We start from the raw sequence: 26833 nt of genomic DNA, 5'->3' as shown, positions 1-26833 counted from the left end.
TTTCGTTCTTTTTGTTGTTTATTGATCTTCTGGAAAAGAGTACACACACATCATGAACCCACTCCACTTGTGCCCTACATTAAAACATCGAATATATAAAAACTCCATTTGCAAATTAATTAGATATTTATCACTACTACTACGTACGTACAGCTAGCTTCAGCTTGTTATTTTATTGTAAGTCGTTTCTTGTTCACGAGTTCCAGTTTGAGAAGATGGTCGAGCATATCATTTGCCTCGGCCATCCAAGAAAGCCTGCAATATTAAGGAATCAAAGTTACAATTTGGACTATTAATTATATATTATAGATTAGGACCGGAGGTGAAATTAATTGAAAGTATTTATAATTAAATAATGGGGACGTTAAATTAGCAAAGAAACAATGATTGATAGGTTGATCCAAAGCGGTGTTGCTTGATATATATTCTGCCACGTGGCATATGCACCAACCTTCGCTAGCTACTACTTCTACATTTAAACAAAAAATAAAAAAAGGAAAAGAAAAAAAGAAGAAGAAGAGAATTAAGAAGCATTTGCTATATTGTTTTTACAAAGGAATTATGTCCTAATTAGCTCATCCTCAACTCAGCGAGAGTTTGGTAATTCCCGATTTGAAGTACTACTTCACTGTGTTTAATTTGTCTCGTAACACGATGACTCTATTTTAACCCATCATTTTGTTGATCATGATTTGTGTTTGGTTGGATGGATTGTGCATATGGTGGATTCATTCGTGGTAGTCCATTATTAAACAAACTAATAAGTAGTTTATGATTCCAATTGTTTGAATTAATAATAACAATAGTCAGAAGAGACCACAGTGCAAATAATGCGTCACATTGATGATTAGAATACATGTTAGAACATTTTGTAGTCCAAGGTGTATGTTATTCTCTTTTTTATAATTTAAAATATGAGTTATTTTATTTTAGTCTAAGGAGATGAATATCATTTGTAAGAATTAATTTATAAGATTTAAATTTTAAAATTTATCTTTAAGTTCTAATTATATCATATAATTACTGTACTAGATATACTCTCTATATTGGTTAGGATAAAATTTTATTTAAATATGAATAATTATATTTAAAAGTTTTTATACTATATCTTATTAACAGATATAATTTAATTTAAAAAATAAATTTTAAAATTTAAATCTTATATATTAAATTATAATACACAAATTTGAAAGAATACATTTCAAAATATCGACGATTTATACAAGTAAATTAGAAGTGTTTTAGACCTAATTTAAGTACTGAGATTATCGCAAGTATTATTAAAATACATAACTATTATTTATTATTTTATTATTATTTATTATTTACTCTTTAATATTTTATTATTATTATTTACAGAAGATTTAAAATACTAACACAACTTACATGTCAACAGCCTGAACACATCATTTACGAGCCACGTGGAATTTAGAATTACCAGCTCACCATTTACAACGGCGATATTACGGGGTGGCATATTGAATAAATTCAGAACTCCGTGAAGGACATTCTCGTCAAGGAAAAGTCTCACACGCTCTCTTTCTTCCCTCCCAAGCTATAATTTAAAAGACAAAACCTGTGTTCTACTTCTGCACCGTTAATCGTTCGGACGGAAACAGATGAAGTACGAGCAGAGGCTCAAAGCCGCTGCGGAAATTATATTGGCGTTCGACGCACGCGCCGTTGACCCTCCAGTGGATGTCGCGGACTTTGGCGTTTCGGCCACGCTGAAACCCTACCAAGTTGAAGGAGTCTCGTGGCTCATACGGCGATACACTCTCGGGGTCAACGTTGTTCTCGGTATGATTTTAGCCCAAATTTTCCGATCGCTATGTTTGGTTGAGGAGAAAACATGAGAAAGTGAATGATTAAGGGGTCAGTTTTGAACCGTGACTTTCTCAGCAACCAAACATAGTTCATTGAACTTGCATCGGTGCAATTCGTTTTCATTTGTATGCCGGTTTACTGGGAATTGACATCTTAATGCTTTCTCTCGTTGAATTTGCAGGAGATGAGGTATGACTTCTACAGTGACTCTGAATCTGTCTTGTAGTTTTATCTTCCATATGGTAACGTTTTGCCTGCTAAATCTGGCTTCTAGAAGTAATTATGAGAAAAAAGCATTTAGAATGTAGAGGAAGTTCTAATTTTTTTAACTCGTTAAGAGGTCTTACGGATTTGATCCTTGTTACTTGTTCTCTTCATGCAAAAAGCCTTATAACAGATCATGTTATTTTTTTTTCAAGACTTACAAAGACGTCATAATATCAAGTTGATTTTCGTTCTGAACAGCTTGGCCTGCTGATGCATGTTAATTTATTTTGCAATATTCTCTTCGATGCAACTTAGCTCCAGTATGTTCACCCATGAGAAGCCTAATGGCTTTGTGCTTAGAGTTTAACAACCTTCAAATCTTCAACCTTACTTAACTGAGCAGAGATAGGCAGAACGATAGTAATGCATATAAAGTGCATAAATCAGTGCATGATTTTAATCAGTGTGCTCTGTATTTAATTGAGTTATTGGCAGATGGGACTAGGCAAGACATTGCAAGCTATCTCTTTATTGAGCTATTTGAAGGTTCATGAGAGGTCTCCTCGGCCATTTTGTAAGTTAAGAATTTTTTGTGTTCTGAAAATCATGGAGTGCTCATTTTTGGCATTAGTTTGGAGTTTGGACAGAGATGTTTTTTGGCTTCATTATTTACATTCAATTACTTGCAGTCATAATGTGTCCTCTGAGCGTGACAGATGGTTGGGTGTCAGAGATGGTTAAATTTGCTCCAAACCTAAAAGTTCTTCAGTATGTTGGTGATAAAGAACATCGCCGAGGTTTGCGCAGGACAATCTGTGAGCATGTAAGAGCACAGTCTTCGTCATGCAATGTAAGTTTATATGGCTTCAACGACTAGTATCAGGTGATGCATGTTGTATTATTAATTTTTTAATATCATATGACATTTGTAATTAATAGCACCTAGAATTTTCTCTGGTCAGGCTTTCATTTGAAATATTAGCTTCTCTCTGCAAGTTGTATGTATTTGTTGATTTTTTTTTCAAGTTGAATACATTGACAGGGCGTGCCATTGCCTTTTGACATACTGTTAACAACATATGAAATTGCCTTGATGGATCAAGATTTTCTTTCTCAAATACCATGGCAGTATGCTGTAATAGATGAAGCTCAAAGACTCAAAAACCCTTCCAGTGTATGTTTAAGATACCTTGAAATTTCACTCATATATTCATGTTAAATCTTGCATTGGGGGTTTGCTGGTGAATGAAGCACATAGTGCTTATATATTTACAATTTCTTGCAAAATGACAAATTTGAGACCATGACTAAAAAGACAGGCTGATTTTTTTCTAAAAAGCCTCTAAATATGGAACTATATTAGGTGGCCATTTGTCTTGGTTCTAAGCAGATTAAGAGCATTTTTTAATTTAAAAGAGTTTTTTCTATTCTTATTTCAGACACTTAAATGCTTAAACCTCAGCAGGTTCTCTATAAGCTCCTCAAAGAGCGCTTTCTTATGCCAAGACGGTTGTTGATGACTGGCACGCCTATCCAAAACAATCTCTCTGAACTTTGGGCTTTGATGCATTTTTGTATGCCTTCAGTCTTTGGGACACTAGATCAATTTCTTTCCACCTTCAAGGAAGCTGGAGATCCTTCATCAGGTTATCGTCTATCTGACATCAGTTTTTCTGCTCACTTTTTTCTTTTCCTTGGATGAAAGCCTGCCAACAGAAAGTTGTTCAGTAGTTTTGGCTCTTCCACAACAATGCTTTGTGACAAGTTTGAGTGATTACTTCTGCTGTAATTAAGTATGATATACATTTTTTTCGAATTCTTACCCATATGTAAATAACCATGTAATCAGTTGAAAGGTTGGTTAGCAAAGCCAAATGGCTGTTGATGCAATTATCATAAAAACATACATGAAAAGATGGAAAAATTAATTCATGGGTAAAAGAGTCCAAGAAACTATCAATGAAAAGAACTTTTATCAGTGGGCTCGCTGCTTTTCAGAAATGTAATGCCATCTAAGTTGCTAAAGATCTTAATGGGATAACTTTTCACCCAGTTTAGGTTTTGAAACAGTGATCGAGTGTCTAAACCTGTAACATCAAGTTCTCACCTTTCTTTAGTACCTAGTTTTTACTACTCTGTTCCTCAAAATTGAGAAAAAAAAGTAATGATTAGGACTATCTTTTTTCCTCCTCCAGTCATAAACCAAGTTTCTCAATCATGAGAGGTTTACGGTTCAGGTCAGGACTTATTTGTGTAATTGTTCTGGTGAAGACAGTTTTGGGAAATTTTCTTCTATGATTAAGACAAGAATTTTATTATTCTTGAACAGGTCATGGTGCAGCTGAACTCAAGGAGCAATTTAGAAGTTTAAAATGTATATTGGGAGCCTTCATGCTTCGACGAACAAAATCGAGGCTTATTGAGTGTGGAAATCTGGAGCTGCCCCCTCTCACTGAGATAACTGTGTATGTTTTCAGCCCTGCTTTACTTCACTGGCAACTTCAGCAAAGATTTGTAGGCTTCCTTACTTTTTAGGTTTCTAAGGTACCTTATCCAAACAGAATGGTGCCCCTGGTCAGCCTGCAAAAGAAGGTTTACATGTCAATATTGAGAAAGGAGCTTCCTAAACTGCTTGCTTTATCTTCAGGAACTTCAAATCATCAATCCTTACAGAATATTGTATGGAAATTTATCAAACTTTTGCCCTTAGCACGTTTCTTCCTTGTGATTCCATATGCACTTTGCAGAACTGCAATTTCTTCGTTCCTTAAATTCTAGATATCCACATGGAAGAATTATTTTGCTTATTATATGCTTTAGGTTGACCAAAAATTATATTATTCATATGTAGTGATCGTATTTTTCTGGTGTGAGAGATTTGCGTAAATCGTGATACTAGGGCTGCAGATGTATTGTGCTTTCTCATAGGATTTTTTGAAGCCAAATGTGGGGACTGATGGATTACTTGATCGATTATCCCCTAAATATAGGACTGAAACTCTAGCTGGCTTGAGCTTGGGAATTATTATGTTCACAATCTGAAAATTATGTTAGGCTTGTGGTTTGCATGATCCCTTTGCCATTGGCCTTCCTCATAATTGGTGCTTTTGCTCACCTAAACCTATTCATGTGGTTCACAATTTTCATTCCTTGGAAGTGAAGAAAGAAAAAGAGCTACAAAAATATTACTCATTGAGCCTTATGGACCTAGTCCACTGGCTGAAGCTTGTCACTTAAAGAAAGAGTGCACTGGAAATTGTTGAGTCCTTGTTGGACCATCCAAAAAGTGATGTTAACATACAACTAGGTAGGGGTGGGCAGCGGAGCCCTGCACCCTGCATGGGCGGGGCAGGGATTTGTGTCGGCAGATGCAGGGGGTGGGTGGCCAAGTTCGCATCTGGCCCCCCAGTGGAGGCAGGGTTTTTTTTAAAACAACCCACCCCGGACTAGTCTCTCATCCTTGTCTACTCTGTCGTTGTCCCCCCATGCAACCCCTTCTCTCTCTGTCCTCTGAAACTCTTGAAACCCCGAATCTCTCTCTCTTTCTCATCCTTGTCTACTCCGTCGTCGTTTGTCTGCATCTCCGTTGCTAAAGGCCCAAGGTAAGTTTTAAATTGAAATTAAATTAAATTTTTTTTTTTTGTTGAGTTATGAAGATTGGAGGAAGGATGAGATTAAATGGAGGAGTTGGAGGATGTGATTGTGTCATTGTGAATTGTGTGTTGTGGAGAATCGATTTGTGCATGTGTTTTGATGTTTGTGTTATTTTTTCTTGTGATTTTGTGACTTTTAAGGTTTCGGACTGGGATTGAAACCCCTAAATTAATTTAGGGTTTACTTAAATTAATTTAGGGAAACCTTCCTAAATTTTTCCTACATTAATTTTGCATTTTAAGTGGATCTCTAAATTAATTTAGGGTTTCAATCCTAAATTAATTTAGGGAAAACCCTAAGTTACAATTGAGAGCTCGTTTGTTTTCAGAGATGAGATGAGATGAGTTGAGATTAAAGTTAAAAAGTTGAATAAAATATTGTTAGAATATATTTTTTAATATTATTTTTGTTTTGGGATTTGAAAAAGTTGAATTGTTTATTTTATTTTGTATGGAGATTTGAGAAAGTTGTAATGATGAGGTGAGATGAGATGTTTTCTGAAAACAAACGAGGCCTGATTTGAAATTTGTATTTTATATTAATTGCTGAAAATTGCTGAATATACAATTGATGTTAGTGGCTGTGAATCTATGGTGTTGATGTGAATCTGTGGTGTTACTGTGAATCTATGGTGTTGATGTTAGTGACATGTTTTCAAGGGCAGGTTTGGGGGTGGGATGAGACACAAAATACTCATCTCATCATTACACCTTTTTCAAATTTCTATACAAAATATGATAAACAATTTAACTTTTTCAAATCCCAATTCAATTTTTTTAATTCCCAACACAATAATAATATTAAAACATAATATTTTAAACTTTCAAACAAAATACAAAATTCTCATCTCACTCCCCAAACCTGCCCTGATTTTTGACTATTTGGAGAATGTTTACTCCATTAGAGTTTAGTGATAACGCTCCTATCCCTACCCCAACACCTAACCCTACACCTGCCACTAACCCTACGGGCTCTAGTCCTAAACCTACGGAGATGGAACCTTGCCCTGCCCCCAAGCCCACACAAATCAAGAAACTAGTTTCCATAGTTTGGTCTCACTTTACCAAACTAGACCAATAACCTCTGAGCGAAGTGTAATCACTATGGTAAAGTTTATGGATATCACTATAGGAAACATGGTATATCACAATTAAAGATCCACTTAGAAGAACAATGCAAGAAGAGTCCAGTATTAAAATCCTTACAAGAGGAGTCAATTTAGACTAGAGATTGGACTAAAAAAATGGCGGATGGACCAACCAACCAAATGATCTATTCTCATTTTGATTAATCAGATTTTAGTTTGTAATTTTAATTTTTGTTTCTTGTTTATAATTCTAATTTATTTTTCTACTAAATTGTTAATGTTTCAGGTTTTATGATCTCATAGTCTCACAGCAGGCAACACTAATTATCTTTTTCACTCATGACCACCCCAAATGTCAAACAACTCACTTATTTGTATAGTTGTATTTAATGATTCACTTATTTGTAATGCTGCTACAATGTCCCTTATATGTTTCTAGTTTTGTAATTGTTTTCTCTTAATTTGTATTATTGTAATAGCTTAGTTATGATTATTAATTTATTACTTAGTAGTTAGTACTTCTGTAGTTGGTTGCAAGTAGCAACTTAGTAGTATATTATTTTTATTATTGTAAATTCGTTTTTTTTTTTTGTTATTTGTATTTTTTGTTTTAGTTAATTTCTGGGCTGATGGTCCATTTGGGGGGCGGGCGGACCCCCGGGGGGGGGGGGGGTGCTTTTAGGAGTCTTGGGTCATGCTATTCTTGATTTTGGGGCCATATCAATCAATATCAATTTGGCCGCTTTAGCATGGAGGTGAAAAGTAACATCATAATTGGTATGAGATGCAGGAAAATGTTAGAATGGCAAGACAGTACAATTGACCTAGGATGGTTCTTCAGCAGCTTGCCAATTTGGGAGACATAAAGTCATCTTTTATATTATCTGCTTTGATATATGTCTCTTAATTTGTTCTGGCATGATGAAGCATAGAATATGACTTCATGGTAGAATTCTATACTGTTGGTGAATCGCATAGAAATCTTGAAAATCTGAAAAAATGATGTTACTTTTGAAGTTCTCAACGTGTATCTAAGTACTAACATAGTACTGTTTGCCTTTAATGTTGTAGTTCTTGATTTACTGCTTTTCAACTTTAAATGATTTGTTTGGTTCCCCGTCATAAAAAAAAAACTTTAAATGATTTGTTAATTCTTTATTCATTTCTCTTCTTTTATGCAATTAATCTTGTTGTTTTCACTTATATGAGTATGTGCTTTTGCTTGTATGGATGTGGATATGTACCACTGTAAAGCTTACAAGGTCTTTGACCATTTGATTGCCACTTTATACAGGTAATGCAGCTAAGAAAAGCATGCAGCCATCCTTACCTCTTTCCTGGTATTGAGCCTGAACCCTTTGAAGAAGGGGAACACCTGGTTCAGGTGCATTACCTTGTTATGTTAATTTTTTTAGAGGGATTATTTTTTGATAGTTGTTAATAGTTGTTAATTTGATTCAGCCATGGATAATTATGTCAGATGTCAATCAAGTTGTGTGGTTTCAGAACTCTATTACTTCTGAATCATTAAAATTAAAAATAGGGGGACAAAAGCTCGTTAGTTGTGTTATTGTGGCTCAGAATGGAAAAACTCTGGGCTCGATGTCTGGGTTCAAGTTTAAATCTGCCTTTTGTGCTCTGATGATGTATCCTGCTGTTGGAATTTCTATTCATTTGTGATTTCCTGATCAGGCCAGCAGTAAACTAATGATTTTGGACCAACTACTCCACAAGCTACATGATTGTGGACACCGTGTCCTTCTCTTTGCTCAGATGACACATACACTTGACATTTTACAGGTTCTTGTCTTTTACCAAAAGATAAAATAATCTCTTCCACTAAATTATGTATTTTTTTTAAAAAAAACTATTATTTGAATACCACTAAGTTGTTTGTTTGCAGTTTATTTTAAAATGTGTTCCATATGCAATGCAGGATTTTCTGGAGTTAAGAAAATATTCCTACGAACGTCTTGATGGATCAGTTCGAGCTGAGGAGCGCTTCTCTGCAATAAGAAGTTTCAGTGGGCAATCGGTTAAAGGGAGCTTGAATTCTGAATCTGACCAAAATGGTTCATTTGTTTTTATGATCTCTACCAGAGCTGGGGGAGTTGGCCTGAATCTTGTGGCTGCTGATACTGTGAGCTTTATCAAACTCAACCAACTGTGCACTTGTCATTGTTTAAATTGGAAGCTGGAACTTTAGACTTGTAGCTTGGTGATTCATCATTATGATCCAGTTAATATGTTTTTGTTGTTCACAAGGGAAATGATATACATACATACATACATACATACATATATCTATATCTATCTATATAGATATATATCCAATACCAGATATATTAGATCGTTCTAGCTGTTGCTAAATTCCAATCATTTTCAGTCTATACTTGTAATGCATGCATGAAAAATGTACAATTGCAAAGAAAATTAGTTCTTGAAGCTACATGGAAACCCAGTTTCTAGTAATAGATGAAGGCTTGTGCTGAGAAATAAGATATATATGCATTGACACAAAATGAGTTATATGTATAGCTTTTCATTTCCTTCTGATTGGATGAACTCAAGTTCGTAGGGTAATGACTACAATGAATGGATTGGACATATTACTGTTAGATACTGAATGGTTATTTTACTCGTAGAGAAACTCACTCTCAGTAGTAGGCTATCCAATTTCATAGGATGAAGAAATTATGAGATGAGGAAGGACTTCTTTCATCAATAGGTGAATAACCACCATTTTTAAGAACAGATGTAGCCACCACGAAAAAAGTAATGGAAAGTTTACTAAAGGTACTAGCCAGGCTGTAATAATGTGAAGTTGTCCATTTGTTGGGAAGATGGTTCAGTGGATCAATAAAAAATGACTAGATGGCATCTTTCAGATGCATTAATACAGATGAATTTGCTAGTAGCTTGGTGAGCCTTGCATTGGAGGTTGAAGTCAATTTTTTTCATAAGTGGAGGCTGAAGTTAATTTTGTGGGGATGGCATGGAAAATACATCAGAACATGAAGGCTGTGATGATGTGGCTGGTTCTAGTGATGACATAATTTTGAATATATCTCGTAATGGTAAAGCTCAGTAGTGGTGATTCTTGCCAATGGGAGTATCTTATTGGATGTCTTAATCCATTTCCCAACTAACAATGTTTAAGAAATCAATATGATTATGTGGAAAGAAGAGTGTTTCAATAATTTTTTCTTTGTCTTACCCCCGTGTGAAATCGACTTCAAAAGACGAGCATCACTTGTCAAAAAAGAAAAACTGCTTGAGAAGGTAAAATGCAAATAGCAGAATAAGGTACTAATTACAAGTTCATTGTTTTTAGCATTTCCTTTGGAGGCTTATGAATTTCAGTTGCTTGCATCTGACCAATGAGAATGTAGTGATAAATAACTGATAATTATTTTAGAGTTTATTACTTATCAAAAAAAAATTATTTTAGAGATTATATTAACAGAAATTTGAAGGTGAGGTTACACCCCAAGTTCAAAAGGCCCTAATGCAGGTTGTGCCTGCTCTAGGTGTGAATGAATATCAGACATGATATCGCTGGAGTTTGAAAGTATGTTATGGTTAAGGAACTTACTAGTGTAATGTAGAAGCCTACCTAGATCTTGATCTTCCTTGAAGTTGCTTTAGAGCACAACTGTGTTTTCTTATGATATATTTATGTTGTAAAAACATTTGGTTTATTTCAACCCACACTGTAGGTTATATTCTACGAGCAAGATTGGAACCCTCAAGTGGATAAGCAGGCTTTGCAGAGGGCACACAGGATTGGTCAAATGAATCATGTTTTGTCTATAAATCTAGTTAGCAGGCATACTGTGGAGGAGGTGGGATTTTATATATCAGGCTGTAATGTTGAAGACATCAATATATGGTCTGTTGGTGACATTTTTGTTTATGTAGGTCATTATGCGGAGAGCAGAGAGGAAGTTGCAGCTTAGCCATAAAGTTGTAGGGGATGATGTTATGGACTCAGAGGGTAAAAACAGGGCAGGAGTTGAAACTGGTGATTTGCGGTCTATCATATTTGGGTTACATATGTTTGATCCTACCGACATCAGCACTGTGAATTTAGGTGAGTTGCAAGTGTCTGAACTGAATGTTATTGTTGAGAAGGTACTTGCAAAGCGATATGAAAAGATTACAGACAAGGATTATAGGAAATTTGAGGTCAATCCATTAGATCCATTAAGTGAATCTGAGACTGTTTTTGGGGAAGTTCCTCCTCTATAAGTTTAGATCCTGGTCTTGATGAGGCTTCATATCTTTCTTGGGTTGAGAAATTCAAGGAGGCGCCACAATCAGGTAGTAACCCAATCCCAGAGTTTCGAAGTAGAAAGGAGGCCCATGAGGAAAAGTCTCTAAAACTTGAGGTTGCAAGGAAAGAGGCTGAGGAGAAGAAGTTGCGTAATTGGGAAGCCCTTGGATACCACTCATTGATTGTAAATGACCCTATCGACCCTGTGAATGGTGATATGATGTCAGAATCAGGTTTCCTTCATTTTGTTTATGGAGATTGTACCCATCCATCAAGAGTTTGTCCATCTGAGCCTACTGTTATCTTCAGGTAGGTTCATTGTTCTGGAAGCCCCTTCATGTTACCTTCTCATTGGTATAACAAGGGCATTGCCAGTTCATATTGTTTCTCCTATGTCTTATACCCTATTTTGGCAATTTGAAGATCCTTTACTAAGGTTTATTTAATTTTTTTAATCTTTTAGCTGATGACACTAACATTGCAGTTGTGTTGATGACTCTGGAAACTGGGGCCATGGAGGAATGTTCGATGCACTGACCAAACTTTCTGCAAGTATCCCCGACGCATATCAACGGGCTTCTGAATTTGGGGACCTGCATCCTGGTGATCTGCATCTTATAAGAATTAATGGTCAGCTTTTGTCTGCTCTCTTCCCTGTATTTGATTGTTTATTCCCAAATCTGTTTGGATTGTTTAAGAACACACACAAGCACATCTTATAAGTTCTTCAGGTATTGATTACAGGAATTTCACAACCGTGTTCTACTCAGAGGTCTAACAGGACATTATTACTTGTTCAGACCAAGTAACAAGTCCTGGTACCTATATATGTCAGTAGAAAATTGTGTTAACAGTGCTTCAAATATAGGTTTTTGGTCAAGGTCATTTCAAATCATCTTGTTCTCAAGTATTTCAACTTTAGAATTCCATCTAGATGAATTCTTAGATTTATCCGAGAAGGTAGTAAGCTCCACTGATGGCCTCATCCTCAACTATTTACAAGCTCCTTGAGGAAGGACACCCTGGCCAACCTCATGTTTCGTTGCCTACAGCTTGTTCCCACTGATGAGAAAATTTTAAATGCTTTTACTCTTGAAAGAATAGAGAAGCCCAAATCGCATGTTTCCAGTTCGTAATTGATGACTTTATGAAGAAGCATATAAAAAATAGATAATATTTATATAATGTCTCCATATAAGAATATGTAACCTTCATATGGTCCATCTTATAAGAGATTTGGGATTATCATGGGAGACCATGCAGTATCAGTTGGCGTGTTAACATATGCAGATACCATCCTTGGAATTCGAAATGAATCCTAGTTAGGTGTTACTAATGTTTACTACCTGTGTACTTCAACTTGTATACCTTGAAGAGGTTTACATTCACTTGCCACCTAGATTTTATCCTCAGGGCAGAGAGTGAAAGGGCGCCATCCAATATTGGACTTAGTAGGGTTTTGGTTGAAGTGCTTGACAACATAGAAAGAACTCTATTGATCCCCCGAGGGCAACCCATATAGGATAATCAACTATGTTCCGACTTTTAACTGATATTAACAACTAATCTGATGAGTTTTATTTTTCTTTTGGTTAGTAAGATTGATAAAATTTGTTAGCAAAACTTTTCTAGTTCAATTTCCTTAGAGCATTGACAGTAATTTTTGGATGAACCAACCTATAAAAAAGAAATTGTTTTGGATGAACCAAATTCTGTTGTTTTTTGATGAAAATAATCTCTATTGTTTACCTTGGGTACTTTGTGGGTAATATCCTTACTTAAACTTTTAGTTTTTTCTTTCAAGTACTTATTTAGTTTTTTTTAAAAGTACGTGTTATTTAATTCTAACCCATTTGTTGCTATGCAGAGGATTGCAATGAGGAGAATACGGATGATTGTCCTCCGCAATGGGTAGCTTTGGCTGTTGTACAATCTTACAATTCTAGGCGTAAAGTCCCCCGCAGCAAGATCTCTCTTTCTGACTTGGAATGCTGCTTATCAAAGGCATCATTCTCAGCAGCTCAAAACTTTGGTAAAGTCTCCACACATTAAGTTGGCTCAATAGGCTTGGTGGTGGGTGCCTTGCTGCCCATCTGCCTGCCCTCACTGGCCAACCCCTACTTGGGTGGCCAAGTGCCCCCTGCTGTTATATGCCGGGGTACGGGCCTCCATCTGCACTTGAGAACCTAGGCGGGAATGGGGCTCAGGCTAGGCCTAGGCCCGCCAGCATTGGGCCCTATTTGTCTGCATATATGTATATATATTTAAAAAAATTATTTTCGTTAGTAAAATGACGTCGTTTTGATATAGGATTTTCTTATAAAATCCCCCAACCCTTCCGTTCCTCGTGCTTCTCTCTTTCCTCTCTCTGTCTCTTCGTTTTAGTGTTTTATGGTGTCCCCTTCGTGGTGGTCTCTCTCTCCCTTTCGTCGTCGCCCCTAGCTAGTATCTCTCTGGTTGGTAACATGGTGGTTCATTGGTTGCCTGTTGGTTGGTGGTTCACTAGGTAGGTTTTAGTTTTTTTGGCGGTCGTGAGTGGACGGTGGCGCTATGTTTGAGGGGGTGGGTAGACAAACTAGGGGGTCAATCTGCCCACGACAGCATGGGGGCAGGGTCGGAGCTTGGGGCCCAAACATCCCACCCTGCCCCAGCAAGGGCGCGGGGGTGGGATAAGGGTACCCTCCGCTCAGGGGGTGCTGGATCACCTTTGTGACTTAATGTAGAACTTGGGATTTTTTTGATAAGTGTTTTTAAGAAGTGTTCTGGTGTTTTGTTACTATAATATGTAAAAAGTATTTTGGGGTGTTTTTTTCCTGTAGCATTGAGAAAGTGTTTGGGTCAGCTCCATCATGTTAGGGTGTTTTTTTATTCTAGTAATTGTTCTCAAATGTCTTCTATTGGCAGAAATTGAAAAGAAATAAGACACATTAGGAGTACAAACTCTTTTAATACAAAGAGCTTACACATCAACGTGTCAACCTCATGTAACATTATCGAGTAAGCCTAAAATATCAATTAATAATAAAACTACCTCAAAATGATTTTTTTTTTTTTTTAAAAAAGGCAGATTAGGATATAGGCCCACCCCAACCACGCCCCAGGTGGCTCTAGTTTGCAGCCACCCAGCAACACTAGTTAGTGAGACAATATATTTGGATGATTTTCAAGTGACCCTCAACTGCGGCCAAATCTACCCTGTGAGGGGTGGCTCCAGTGAACACAACCAAAAAGTATGTTATCTAATCCTTAGCAAACCCACAATCAACACTACTTTACAAAAAAAAAAAACTAATGTAATTTTATCCTTTTTTTTAGGCCAATCTTATCAATTTTACAAAAGCCAAAAAAACACATCCTAAACTCTAAACTTGAAACTAACCCTAAACCTCAAACCCTTAAATCTTAAATCCTAAATCTCAAAATGCCTAGTTGAGAACAAGTTGTACTTTCATGAGTACAAGGGAAGCAAAAACACACACACACACTACGTGTAAATCGTAAACACTAAACCCAAAACCCCAAACCCTAACCACAAACCCTAAACCCCTAAATAACCCTAAACCATAAACCTAAAACCCTAAATTCGAAACCCTAAATCCTAAATACTAACCCCAAAATCCTAAACCCTAAACCTAAACCTAAATCCTAAACCTCAAACCCCAAACCCCAAACCCCAAACCCTAACCCTAACCCTAAGCCTTAAACCCTAAAACTCGAAACTTGAAACCCAAAACCCTAAGACCCTAAGACCCTAAAATCTAAAACCTAAACCCTAAAACCTAAATCTAAAACCCAAAACTCTAAAACTAGCCCTAATTCTAACCCCTAAACCTAAAACCCTAAAATCATAAACCCTAAACTCTAAGCCCTAACCCTTAAACCTTAACCCTTAAACCCAAAACCCTAGCACTTGGTACATACCAAAAAACTTTTTCTCAAAATTCTCAAAATCTTATTATATGCAAGCATGCTCTCTCATTAGCCAAGAAGATAGGGAGATGTCTTCAAGAACATGCTATTAAATGAAGAGTTGATATTTTCTTCTGATGGATTAATATTTAGATTGAATGCTTCAAGTTAGTTATAGTTTACTGTTTCAATATTTACTTCTAGCGAACAGTTTCATTGACTACTAAGAATTCAAATCCTTTGTTCATTTCTCATTTTTGAAACATCCTTTTTTTTTCAAAAGCTTCAATCCACATGCCACGAATTGGGTATCAAGATGGATCAGACCGCTCAGATTGGTACACAGTGGAACGTCTTCTACGAAAATATGCTTCCACATATGGCATAAAATTTTTTGTGTATGTCAAGACCCCTTCTCTCTCTCTCTCTCTCTTCCCATATGTGGCAAGTTAATTCTTATGATTTTGCAGGTATTATTACCGACGATCGAGTTGAGCCTTGGCTTTGTGTTGACAATCTCAAATCCTACAAGAGTTGTGGCCTCTAGTATAGTGAAGAAGGATATGTGCCTATCCCTCCTTTGACTTCCTCCTTTAGCCTAAACTTTTCTATTAGGGTGTAAATATTTCTTTTATTATACGCTGCATAGACATGTAATCCTCAGTGCTAAATTACAAAAATCTAAGATCCTTGATAGGGCTGGGCGGCACTCTGTCCGGCATCTGCCTAGTTGAGGTGTGGCCTTTGTCTGCAGATGAGGGTCAATGCCCGCACGCAGTTGTGGGGTGGAAATACTAGGGGGGTGAGAAATATGTGGATGCATAAATTGGACAAATTAGATAGAATGAGAAAGTAAAGATACATAGTAATTAGAATCTGTTCATAAGGTACCAAGTGAAACAGGTAAAAATTTAAAACAAATCTTGAATTCATGCAAGTTTAGTGAATAAGTAAACCAAGGCAATTTAAATTACAGTTTTTTTATGCATTAGTAGATGTTATGCCAATGTTTCATTAAGTTACAAAAATAGAATGCACAATTTGGTGGGAATGGATATTTTGAGTTTATGTCGGTGTTTCATTGACGAGAGTGATGGATAAGACGTTAAATCACTTATGGTGTTGTTATCGAAGCTTATCTACTTCTATACCAAGGTGGATGATTCATTCATTTTTTGAAACTTGTGCTGCAATATTTTAGAGATGGTAAAGGGTCCAGCATGAAATGAATTTAGGGCGTTAATATGGTTATTGTTGTTGTGTGTTAGGCTAGGCAAAATAGTGCCAAGAAAAGGTATAAACACAAACAACTGGCAAACTAATAACTCTATTAAATAATTAAATGGAATAGGCAAGGTGTCTTCCTAAACAGATCTGCCAGCATACATGATTCTCATCTTGATAATGTTTTTATTTTTTTTAAGAAAAAAAAAACCATCTGGAAAGTAGGCATAATGAACTATAGAAAAATATAAGCTAGTTTAGAGAATGATGTAAGGTTTAATAAAGAAAATCTTCACATAGCTGGACAGATACATTTAGGAATGCTTCAAAAGAAATTATTATTCCAACGTAGAAAAAATGTTAACATGGGCTAGAAGTATCCAACCCATAATAACTTTTTCCTTTTTGGGTAAGTAAAACAACCCAATTGTGATGAGTGTGGATGGAACAATCAAAACATAGTAAGAAAGAATAATGCATTTCAAAACATGTACCTTTTAATTGTGAAGGCTTCATCACAAAAACTCCGAATCATTCTCTAGAAGCTCATCATAACAAAAATGAATAAGCTTAGAGAGAATTTGGCCCAAACTACCAAAACGCATAACCTTCAAAGCTTTTCACCTGACTTTCTAGTTTCACATCCTCCACAATCAAGGATGCAGACGCACTTAGATTACAATTGCTTTTGAAGTTTTCTCCCCACATGTTAATCTGGTAGATAGGGTCATATACTCCTATCATTCTTGGGGTGACAAACTAGGCTGATGGAGAGTTCATGTTCTCAACACTCATCATAGAGGTAAATCAAGGAGCCTTTGGCATCATACAAAGGTAAGAAAGAAAAACACATAGATTAAACATAGAAAAGAAGCATATTCGATCTTATAAGCTTGAGATTTCCACTTTTAGTGCAAGAACTTGATATAATATATATATATATATATTTATATATATATATATATCAAGAAATGCATATGTGAAATGGTTGATTAATATTGAATTGCAAATGACAATGGCACAAACAATGTAATCCCCCGAGAACTTGAAAAATTACACTGATTTCACAATTTTTGAAATTATAGTAGAAAATATAACTGTGCCAACAATGATAATCATTTACCCTTCATCCGGATGTTGAGATTTTTTTCGTTATGAAACGAACTTGAGGTACATACTAATCACACAATATAGCTCTTTACTATCGTCACAGCTACTGCTTTTGACGGATGAGAACCAACTAGGATAGGCATGCAAGAAAGGAATGAGAAGAAACTGAAATCAAACAATGGCCACCCTCTTCAAAGTATCACCTCTAAAGCTTAAACAAACCAACGAAGAGGGTCGTCTAGGAAAATGCTCATCTCAAAGCCTTTAGTATCAGCTTACAAAATACACACAAAGCAGAAGTTAACTTTGCTTTAGGCAAAAATTTAGCTACTTTTTGTCTTACTCTTGGGCTATAACGAATTCAACTCCAACAAACAAGATATGAAATTTTACCTTCATGATACTTTTGTCTTGGAAGAGGAGATGAATAGGAACGGACAAATATATGAACCACGAGTGATAAAGACACTGTAAGTGACCAATTAACTGCCTACGAAATGAAATTTTCCAATCTCTTTCTTCCATTAAATACAAGACTATGTTACTTTCTCCATCAAAACCAATACACACTCATAATAGGGATCACTAATTCAAAAACCTCTATAAACCATTAGAAGGGGAAAAAAGGTTTTCTGTTGTACAAAGTACTATAACAACAATATCAAAGGACCAATGAAAAGTAAAATAAGAACACAAGAGAACATAACTTTTAAACTCCCAAATCATTAACTACTTACAAGTTACAACAATTAAAAAAACTCAATAAAAGAGAACCAAACATTTCTTCATGCCAAGCTAAAACTATTATTGTTATTAACAACTAAACCATAGAAACTCAAAGCCCAACTTTCTTTTTTCTTTTCGTCACCCTTCCTTGCAACCAAACAGAGTCTAAGAATGGCCAAGAAATGAAAAAAAAAAAAAAAATCGAACCTTGGTGAAAGCCAAAGCTCAAGTCTCAGCCTTGGGAGCACCAAAACCAAGCAGAAACCTCTTCCGCCCCAATCAAAACCCTAGCTCTATCTCCTCCTTCAAAACCTCAAGTTCCATCATCTTACAGTAGAATCGAATGAGAACAATGATAGAAAAAAAAAAGTTGTCATCGGTAGGGGTGATAAACGGTCGGTTAGGACTAGAGAAATCGATCGGACCGATAGTTTCGGCTCGAACCAGACCGATACTGAGACCAATCGATCTCGGTCCATGTTTTAGAGGATCGAAAAGCTTCGGTTCGGTCCTTATTCAGGATTTTTCCACCCCAGACCGAACCGAATGAAAAGTAAAAATAAAAATTATATTTTATATATATTATTTATATAAAAATTATATAATTTTCATTTAACCTATCATTATTAACAATATAAAATTTTAACTATGTTATTAACACCTGTTAATATTCTATAATATCAATTAGCTAATTATATAATAATGATATAAATTAATAATGTAATTTTCTTCTAATTTATTATCATTGACAATATCAAATAATTTTTTTATTAAATTAGTTACATAATCCACATTAATAAGTCACTTAATTTTAATTTAATATTTTAAATAATTTTTTTAATTAATTGATTTAAAAAAAAGCCGGATCGAAAGGACATGACTGATAACTACCGATCCGATTCGATTCTAATGGATATTCAGTCCGATTCGATCCAAAAAAATGATAAATTGAGACCGGACCGGACTGACGGATTTGCACCCTTAGCCACTTGTAGTAAGGTAGATATAAATATTTTTGCTTTCGTAACGCTGGCGGCCCGAGTTGCGGTATTTTCTATTGGGAATATTCTGAAATGTTTTCTAAACTAGAGAATATATAAAATAACAAGAATAAATTAGAAAGAGAGAACCCGATGTTGAGGCACGTTATGATAGACGCTTTCTTTAGAATAGATTCCGCCGCCTCTAAATTTAAACATGCACTAGGCTTCTTGACAGTCTACTTCCAAGATACAACAACGTCGGTTCCCATTAATCTCCTCGTCGGTGCACACAAAAGGAGATCCTCGAACCCGATATAAAATAGTCAAAGCCCAAAAAAAGAAAGAAAAAGAGAAGGAGGAAGTGTTTCTCTAAGTTTTTAGAGAATTTGGAGTTAATGAATTTATGGGTGAGATTCTCTATTTATAGAGAATGAAAGGGCACTTGTGAAAAGTCACAACTTATTTAAATGAAATGGTACATGTGAAAAGTCACATTACATAAATGAAATGGTACTTGTGAAAAGTCACAACTTATTTAAATGAAATGGTACATGTGAAAAGTCACATCACATAAATGAAATGGTACTTGTGAAAAGTCACAACTTATTTAAATGAAAGGATACATGTGAAAAGTCACATTACATAAATGAAATGGTACTTGTGAAAAGTCACAAATATTATTAAATATATTGAAAAAGTCTCTAATTCACCAAATGACACAACCTTTTATTTGGTTGAGAAGCAGTTAAAGCTCATATCCTCAAGAGGCATACATTGATTCAAGTACCAAGATACATTTTCATTTAAATTTAGATAACTAAACCGATACATTAAACAATGATAATGATTCACATTATTTTCACTTTATATCAAATATTTTAATCATTTATAAGTTCAAAAACCAACAATTTCTTCGGGCTAGAGAACAAGCAAAAACCCCACAAAGTTCAAACTGTAAACTAAGCAAAACCCATAATTCGTTTCATGGCCACCATTCCCAGCTCTCGCAGTCGATTATTTGCACTCGTTAGAATGCCATTCTCCATGTCAAGCTCTCAGCATCGTTCAACTCCCAGGTTCTCTGTTTAAAACTCTCGTCTTGCCGTTCATTACTTTTTCATTTTTCTCACTAACCAAACACAGCAAAGACGTATTGCTTTAACTACTTGTTTGTTTGTTCCTTTAACTACTTCAAAACCCAGGTGCTATTGTTCTCAACAGAGCATTACCTCTATTGAGGACGATAAAAATGGCGACGAAGAATTGGACCGCTTTGTTAAATCCAAAGCATCCGCCAAAACAAAACGAGCTAAAGCCATGGCACGGCTTATTAACTCCAAGCCCTGGTCAAGTGAACTTGAGTCCTCTCTCTCTTCACTCTCTCCCTCACTATCTAAAACCGCTGTACTCCAAACTCTCCGCCTTATCAGAACCCCATCCAAAGCCTTTCAATTCTTCAACTGGGTACACGAAATGGGTTTTTCTCACACGGACCAATCGTACTTCATGATGCTAGAAATCTTGGGTCGTGACAGAAATCTCAATGTAGCCCGAAATTTGCTATTTTCCATGGAGAAAAGGTCTAATGGGGTGGTTAAGCTCGAGGATCGGTTCTTTAATAGCTTGATTAGGAACTACGGTCGAGCTGGGTTGTTCCAAGAGTCTATAAAGCTTTTTACGACAATGAAGTCTCTAGGTGTCTCGCCTTCTGTTGTTACGTTCAATAGTATTTTGACAATTTTGCTTAGACGGGGTCGAACTAATATGGCAAAGGATATGTATGATGAAATGCTCAGGACATATGGTGTTACGCCAGATACATATACATTTAATATCTTGATTAGAGGATTTTGTAAGAACTCAATGGTTGACGAAGGGTTTCAATTTTTTAAGTTAATGTCACGTTTTAGCTGTGAACCGGATGTTGTTACATATAATACGCTAGTCGATGGATTGTGCAGGGTGGGGAAGGCGAGGATTGCACATAATGTGGTGAAGGGTATGAGCAAGAAAAGCATGGACTTGAATCCTAATGTTGTTACTTATACGGCTTTGATTAGAGGTTACTGTATGAAACAAGAGATTGATGTGGCTTTGATTCTTCTTGAAGAGATGACTAGTCAAGGGCTTAAACCGAATATAATTACCTATAATACACTAATTAAGGGACTTTGTGAGGCACAGAATCTGGATAAGATAAAAGAGATTTTGGAAGGAATGATGGAAGTAGGAGGATTTACTCCAGATACATGTACATTTAATACAATAATCCATGCACATTGCAGCGCTGGAAACTTGGATGAAGCACTGAATGTTTTTGAGAAGATGTCGGAACTGCAGGTTCGATCAGATTCAGCAACCTATAGTGTTTTAATACGAAGCTTGTGTCAGATTGGGGATTACAGTAGAGCAGAGAAGTTGTTTGGTGAGCTATCTGAGAAGAAAATCCTGCTTTGTGATGTTGGATGTAAGCCCCTAGTTGCTGCATATAACCCCATGTTTGAATATTTGTGTGGAAATGGGAAAACTAATAAGGCTGAGAGAGTGTTTAGGCAGTTAATGAAAAGGGGAAGGCAAGATCCTCCTTCATACAAAACTTTAATCATGGGGCACTGTAGGGAAGGTACGTATGAAGCTGGATATGAACTGTTAGTCTGGATGTTAAGGAGAGATTTTGTGCCAGAGTTCGAGATCTATGAATCCTTGATTGGTGGTTTCTTGCAGAAGGGAAAGCCTCTTCTTGCCCAGCAGACTCTAGAGAAGATGCTGAAAAGCTCTCATCTCCCAAAAACGTCCACTTTCCATTCTATACTTGCAGAACTTATTGAGAAGGGATGTGCCCGTGAATCTTCCAGTTTTATAATGTTGATGTTAGAGAGAAAGATTAGACAAAATATTAATCTTTCAACAAACTGTATAAGGCTACTTCTTGATAGGGGATTGCGAGATAAAGCATTTCGGATTGTTGGCATGATTTATGAGAATGGGTACTCAGTTAAGATAGAAGAATTGGTTGGTTTCCTTTGCCAGAGTAGAAAGCTGTTAGAGGCGCGTGACATGTTTCTTTTTAGCTTGGATAAGCATCAAAATATTGACACCAACACATGCAACACACTTATAGCGGGCCTTTGTAAAATGAAAAAACTTTCGGAAGCATTTGGCTTGTACTATGAATTGGTGGAGAAAGGAGTCCATCAACAGCTGACCTGCCTATATGATTTGAAAACTGCCCTAGATGCTGGGGGAAGATCAGATCAAGCTGAGTTTATATCTAAAAGAATGCCAGGACAGGAACATTTGGACAAGCCTGCTTCAAAGTCAAGACCTAAACAATTGTATGTCCTGTGTGTATTTGTGTGTGTGTTTATCTTCAATCCTCTCTGTTCCTTTGTCCATGTAAGACTAGTGCTGGTTAAAACCTTAACAAAGTTTGCTGTTTTGGGAGTAGATCCATACGGCATTGAGTATAAAACTCGCTATATCTGAATGTTGGTTTGATATTATTTAATCTCTTTTACAGGTTAGGAGGCAGAGGTCACAAGAATAGGATGGAATCGTTGCATGGAATGTCAGCTTCTAGCATCGGGACTCCTTGATTAGCCCATTGTTGATGGAGAGATACTGTTGATAGAACACAGGCTCCATTTGGATAACTTCCCAAATAATTGAATAGATTTGATGAGTTGGACATGTCTGAACTCTTAAACTCTGGTGAGTAACTTGTTTGCTCAGTTTTATTATTGTAGCTGCATATTAATATGGGACATGCTTTCATTTTTATTTTTGTTTTTCCCTGAAATTTCTATCCATTTGTTGCTGTGCAGAGGGCCATGCTGAATGAGTGTGGACATGAGTTTCATCAGTGTATAGCTTTGGCTGTTGTACTATTGCTTAATCCTTGTTGCGACGGAGGAAATTATTCTGCAACACTAGTTTTGCATAACTTGAGCAAAAACGTAAACATTGAAAGATTGATTATGCTTCCTTCCCTGGTTTTGCAACAGGAAAATTTTTGTACTTGAAAACTTGGTTTTATAATGACTGGCTGATGAGATTGGAAAGCAGGACTTTGGTTGCTCACATATATTTATTTCAGAAGAGGAGGTAATCTAAGTAATCGTAAAATCAGACGGGTAACTGAATTTACAGCTTCATTTTGGGCCCTTTTTCGTCTTATTTTTTAATTAATTGTTGTTTTTTAATTGGGTCGTGGATCAATTGAAACGGCAACGATTGGGTTGGTTTTTTTTATTTTTTTTTGTGAGTTGGGGGAGGGGGATTTCGAACTCCAGACCTCTATTTTGGAGTCCGGAAGTTATGTCAATCAAGCCACAAGCTTTTGGCATCATGATTGGGCTGTTTGGAAGATTTCAAAAGTCAGGAAAATGGTATGAGTAGAATATTTAGGGTATGTTACCTAATTTATATTTTGCATATAATATTCTTTTGGTGCTACGATTAATGTTTTCTCTCAATTTCGCATTTGAAGAAAAAAAATAACAAATCTTACCAAAAAAAAATACAGAAAAAACGCAAAAGGTTATCCTTCATTTCGGGGTTTACTAATTCTTCTTTTATTTATTTATTTGTTCTTTTGAAGTTTTTCATACTTCCAAGCAGAAAACGATGGTAAGTAAGAATTGGGTTTGGTGCTTAACCAAAAAAGGATAAAGATCGTTGCCTTGTAAATAAACCATCACACTTCCAACCCAAGAACCCAAAAGGCAACCAAACCTATTAAATTAAACATTTCCTCTGTTTTCATGCTACTCTTTCTTGGCACCAACCTCTCCCCAAGAACAAACCAAGCTCCCCCATTTATACTCCCCCCGCTCTTGATGCCAACTCTCCCTAAGTTCGCATCAGACCCAGATTTATCTATTATCGCAACAACTCCTCAAGATGTCAAGGACTAATGGTAATGGTGCTGTTAATGAATATCCTGCACAAATTAGACGCATTCCTACCCCAGGGAAGGCAACAGTTCTTGCTCTGGGCAAGGCTTTCCCTAGCCAACTCATTCCTCAGGAATGCTTGGTGGAGGGTTACATTCGCGACACAAAATGTGAAGACCTGTCCATCAAAGAGAAATTGGAGCGCCTGTGTAAGCAAAATTTCTTCAATAATTTATGCTTCTTGTTGAGAGCAATTTCATGACTTGTTGGCTGCTTCTATGCTGTCTTATAGCTTAGTTTTAACATCATTGCAGAATGCATGTGCTTTAAGAAGTTAAATAAGTGTTGAGAGGATAAAAGCACTTTCATGACTTCATAATGCATTTTTCCATTCCTCTCCTCTTTTGCTAGGTAAAACCACCACCGTGAAGACAAGATACACAGTGATGTCCAAGGAGATCCTAGACAAGTACCCGGAACTAGCGACAGAGGGGTCACCAACGATCAAACAAAGGCTTGAAATCGCAAACCCGGCAGTTCTAGAGATGGCCATGGCAGCCAGCCTTGCCTGCATCAAGGAATGGGGAAGGCCAGCTGAAGATATCACCCATATCGTCTATGTTTCTTCGAGTGAAATACGATTACCTGGTGGAGATCTTTACCTTGCCAGCCAACTAGGCCTAAGAAATGATGTTGGCCGTGTGATGCTATACTTTCTAGGCTGCTATGGCGGTGTCACTGGCCTTAGGGTTGCCAAGGATATAGCTGAAAACAATCCAGGAAGCCGGGTTTTGTTAACTACTTCCGAAACCACCATACTTGGTTTTCGCCCACCAAACAAGGAACGCCCTTATGATCTTGTGGGGGCTGCACTTTTTGGTGATGGAGCTGCGGCTGTGATCATTGGAACCAACCCACTGAAGGGTCAAGAGTCTCCTTTCATGGAACTAAACTATGCTGTCCAACAATTCTTGCCAGAGACGCATTCTGTGATTAACGGGAAGCTTTCCGAAGAGGGCATAAACTTCAGGCTTGGAAGAGACCTGCCCCAGAAGATAGAGGACAACATTGAGGAGTTCTGCAAGAAGCTCATGGCAAAGGCTAATTTGATAAACTTCAATGATTTGTTTTGGGCTGTTCATCCCGGTGGACCAGCAATTCTTAATAGGCTTGAGAGCACCCTCAATTTAACAAGTGAAAAGCTAGAGTGCAGTAGAAGGGCATTGATGGACTATGGGAATGTGAGTAGCAACACTATATTTTATGTCATAGACTATATGAGGGAGGAATTGAAGAGAGGGACTGACGAATGGGGGCTTGCCTTAGCATTTGGACCAGGCATTACGTTCGAAGGCATCCTCATCCGTTGCCTGTAATCACATCTTGCAGCCATTTTCCTGGTCTAAAGTGCATGTCTTATGTACTATGTTATGTTGCATTTGAAGTTAGGAATTCTATGAAATCGGTTGAGTGTGCAACTTCTAAGTCTCTCTAAGTTATGGAATAACATGAAACTTGATGGCTAGCTGTTTCTCCAAAAGTTTCTTTGTGTTATTTGAAACGGAATAATTTACGGAACTATAGTACAAGATCTAGGCATTATACTTTCTATATATTAAAAAAAGTACCGGGAAAATTTCTTCAATATCTGAGATAAATGGTGGCAAATGATCTATGACCAAATTTACAAGTTGATAATAACGCAGTTGTATGTATATATCTTCCATTTTTAGTTCAGCAAAGGTTACAACTTGAATAAAAGTCTCCCGATCCTAGCTAGCTAATTGCTTGGATGGTGCAATATTCATCATTGAACAACTACCACCCATCTGAAGCAGATGCCTCCCGGCCATGCGCGATCGAGTGAGGCTCTTTTGACGTTAACAGTATTGGAATTTTCGCAGAAGATCAGGAGGCATGAAATTTCCATGATGAAATTATGAGTGAGGCAAGTGAGGTCGCGCGGTTTTCATTTCATAATTGACATGAGATCATGCGGAGGTTGGTTGTTCAGTCACTGTCGACCGGCCTCTTTTCTTTTCCCGATCATCACTTTGCTTTTTCTCTTCTCCAATCAAATCGAACGAGTTTGTATACAGTACTATAGCAGATTCCCGGCCAGATCAATAACTAGTGGAGTCCACAATGAATCAATCTCTAGAAAGCAAAACGTGAAGCAATCATGCTGAAAGAGATTTCCTCACTTTTGAGTGTGGATGAATATATACATACACATGTACATATAAATATAGAAGTATTGTATAAGTTTGTTGTAAAAATATGAATCTCATTAATTTTTTACACATTTATTTTTAGAGACTTGTTATGTACAAGTGGTTTGGCCTACTAAATCGCATACCAACACTCACATAATTTTTTTTATTGAAAAAAATAAAAGAAAATAATTTTTAAGAGAATAAGAAGGTCTTCTATCTCATAAAAATTATTTTCATTTTCAATTCGTACTGTTTCATTAAATAGATACCTTACATTTAATATTGATGTACGGTTTAGTATACGAAATCGCTTGCAAGAATTTTTTTTTTAGTAGAATTTATTTTTTAATAAAAAATTTGCGTGAAACTTATATATTTAGAACTTTTATATTTTATCCCTCATAAAGATTTTATGTATAAACTGTCAATACGTAGGATATGGTTGGCATGATATATTGAAAAAAAAAAAAAAAAACTCTAAAATTTTCTTATAAATTAGTTCATGTCAGATGACTCCGATCAACGATATAGATGGTGTAACCTTTTGCACTAGCTACACTAACTTGCAAGTAGCAATTTTCTTATAAATTTTATGACTTTTCTTCTCGATCAAGAATTCGGACAAATATTTTAATAAATTAATTTCATGTCTTCATCTATTTTTTTAGTTTTATTACTCACCAATCTCACACACTATATATCACATTTATATTTATTTA

General features: G+C 36.3%; 2 protein-coding genes and 1 long non-coding RNA gene across 3 annotated transcripts; 2 read left to right on the top strand and 1 right to left on the bottom strand.

Annotated features, from left to right (window-relative positions):
- The first annotated feature begins 1499 nt into the window (after positions 1-1499).
- LOC121238539 (probable helicase CHR10) lies at positions 1500-15623 on the top strand. Its single transcript, XM_041135451.1, is given in 18 exon segments — positions 1500-1800; positions 2009-2016; positions 2530-2608; positions 2724-2884; positions 3077-3208; positions 3500-3680; positions 4364-4499; positions 4596-4713; positions 8070-8159; positions 8468-8575; positions 8712-8915; positions 10495-10620; positions 10697-11002; positions 11005-11360; positions 11536-11681; positions 12919-13083; positions 15244-15358; positions 15431-15623. Coding segments are annotated over 18 exon segments (2637 nt in total). The 5' UTR covers positions 1500-1619; the 3' UTR covers positions 15456-15623.
- Positions 15624-16666: 1043 nt separating this feature from the next.
- LOC121238538 lies at positions 16667-17569 on the bottom strand. The gene is made up of 2 exons (XR_005935143.1): positions 17498-17569; positions 16667-16974 (listed from the first exon to the last, which is right to left on the bottom strand). It is a non-coding gene; the product is annotated as an uncharacterized LOC121238538 (long non-coding RNA).
- Positions 17570-19917: 2348 nt separating this feature from the next.
- Positions 19918-25500, top strand: LOC121239440 (pentatricopeptide repeat-containing protein At1g02060, chloroplastic-like). Its single transcript, XM_041136688.1, has 5 exons — positions 19918-20079; positions 20206-22338; positions 22524-22571; positions 23860-24107; positions 24310-25500. Exons 1-5 carry the CDS (start codon positions 19988-19990, stop codon positions 25272-25274), a joined length of 3486 nt encoding a protein of 1161 aa, XP_040992622.1. The 5' UTR covers positions 19918-19987; the 3' UTR covers positions 25275-25500.
- The last annotated feature ends 1333 nt before the right edge of the window (positions 25501-26833 follow it).

This window comes from Juglans microcarpa x Juglans regia, chromosome 7D (assembly GCF_004785595.1).
Source record: "Juglans microcarpa x Juglans regia isolate MS1-56 chromosome 7D, Jm3101_v1.0, whole genome shotgun sequence".
Classification (NCBI taxonomy): Eukaryota; Viridiplantae; Streptophyta; class Magnoliopsida; order Fagales; family Juglandaceae; genus Juglans; species Juglans microcarpa x Juglans regia.
The sequence above is the reverse complement of the archived record's forward strand: the minus strand, read 5'-3'. Positions and strand labels throughout refer to the sequence as shown.

Coding starts and splice junctions, on each gene's coding strand:
- LOC121239440 (XM_041136688.1), top strand. CDS start 19,988: ATGGCCACCATTCCCAGCTCTCGCAGTCGATTATTTGCACTCGTTAGA. Junction 22,572..23,859: donor ATGGAATCGTTGCATGGAAT/GTCAGCTTCTAG, acceptor ACTCTCCCTAAG/TTCGCATCAGACCCAGATTT. Junction 24,108..24,309: donor AGAGAAATTGGAGCGCCTGT/GTAAGCAAAATT, acceptor CTCTTTTGCTAG/GTAAAACCACCACCGTGAAG.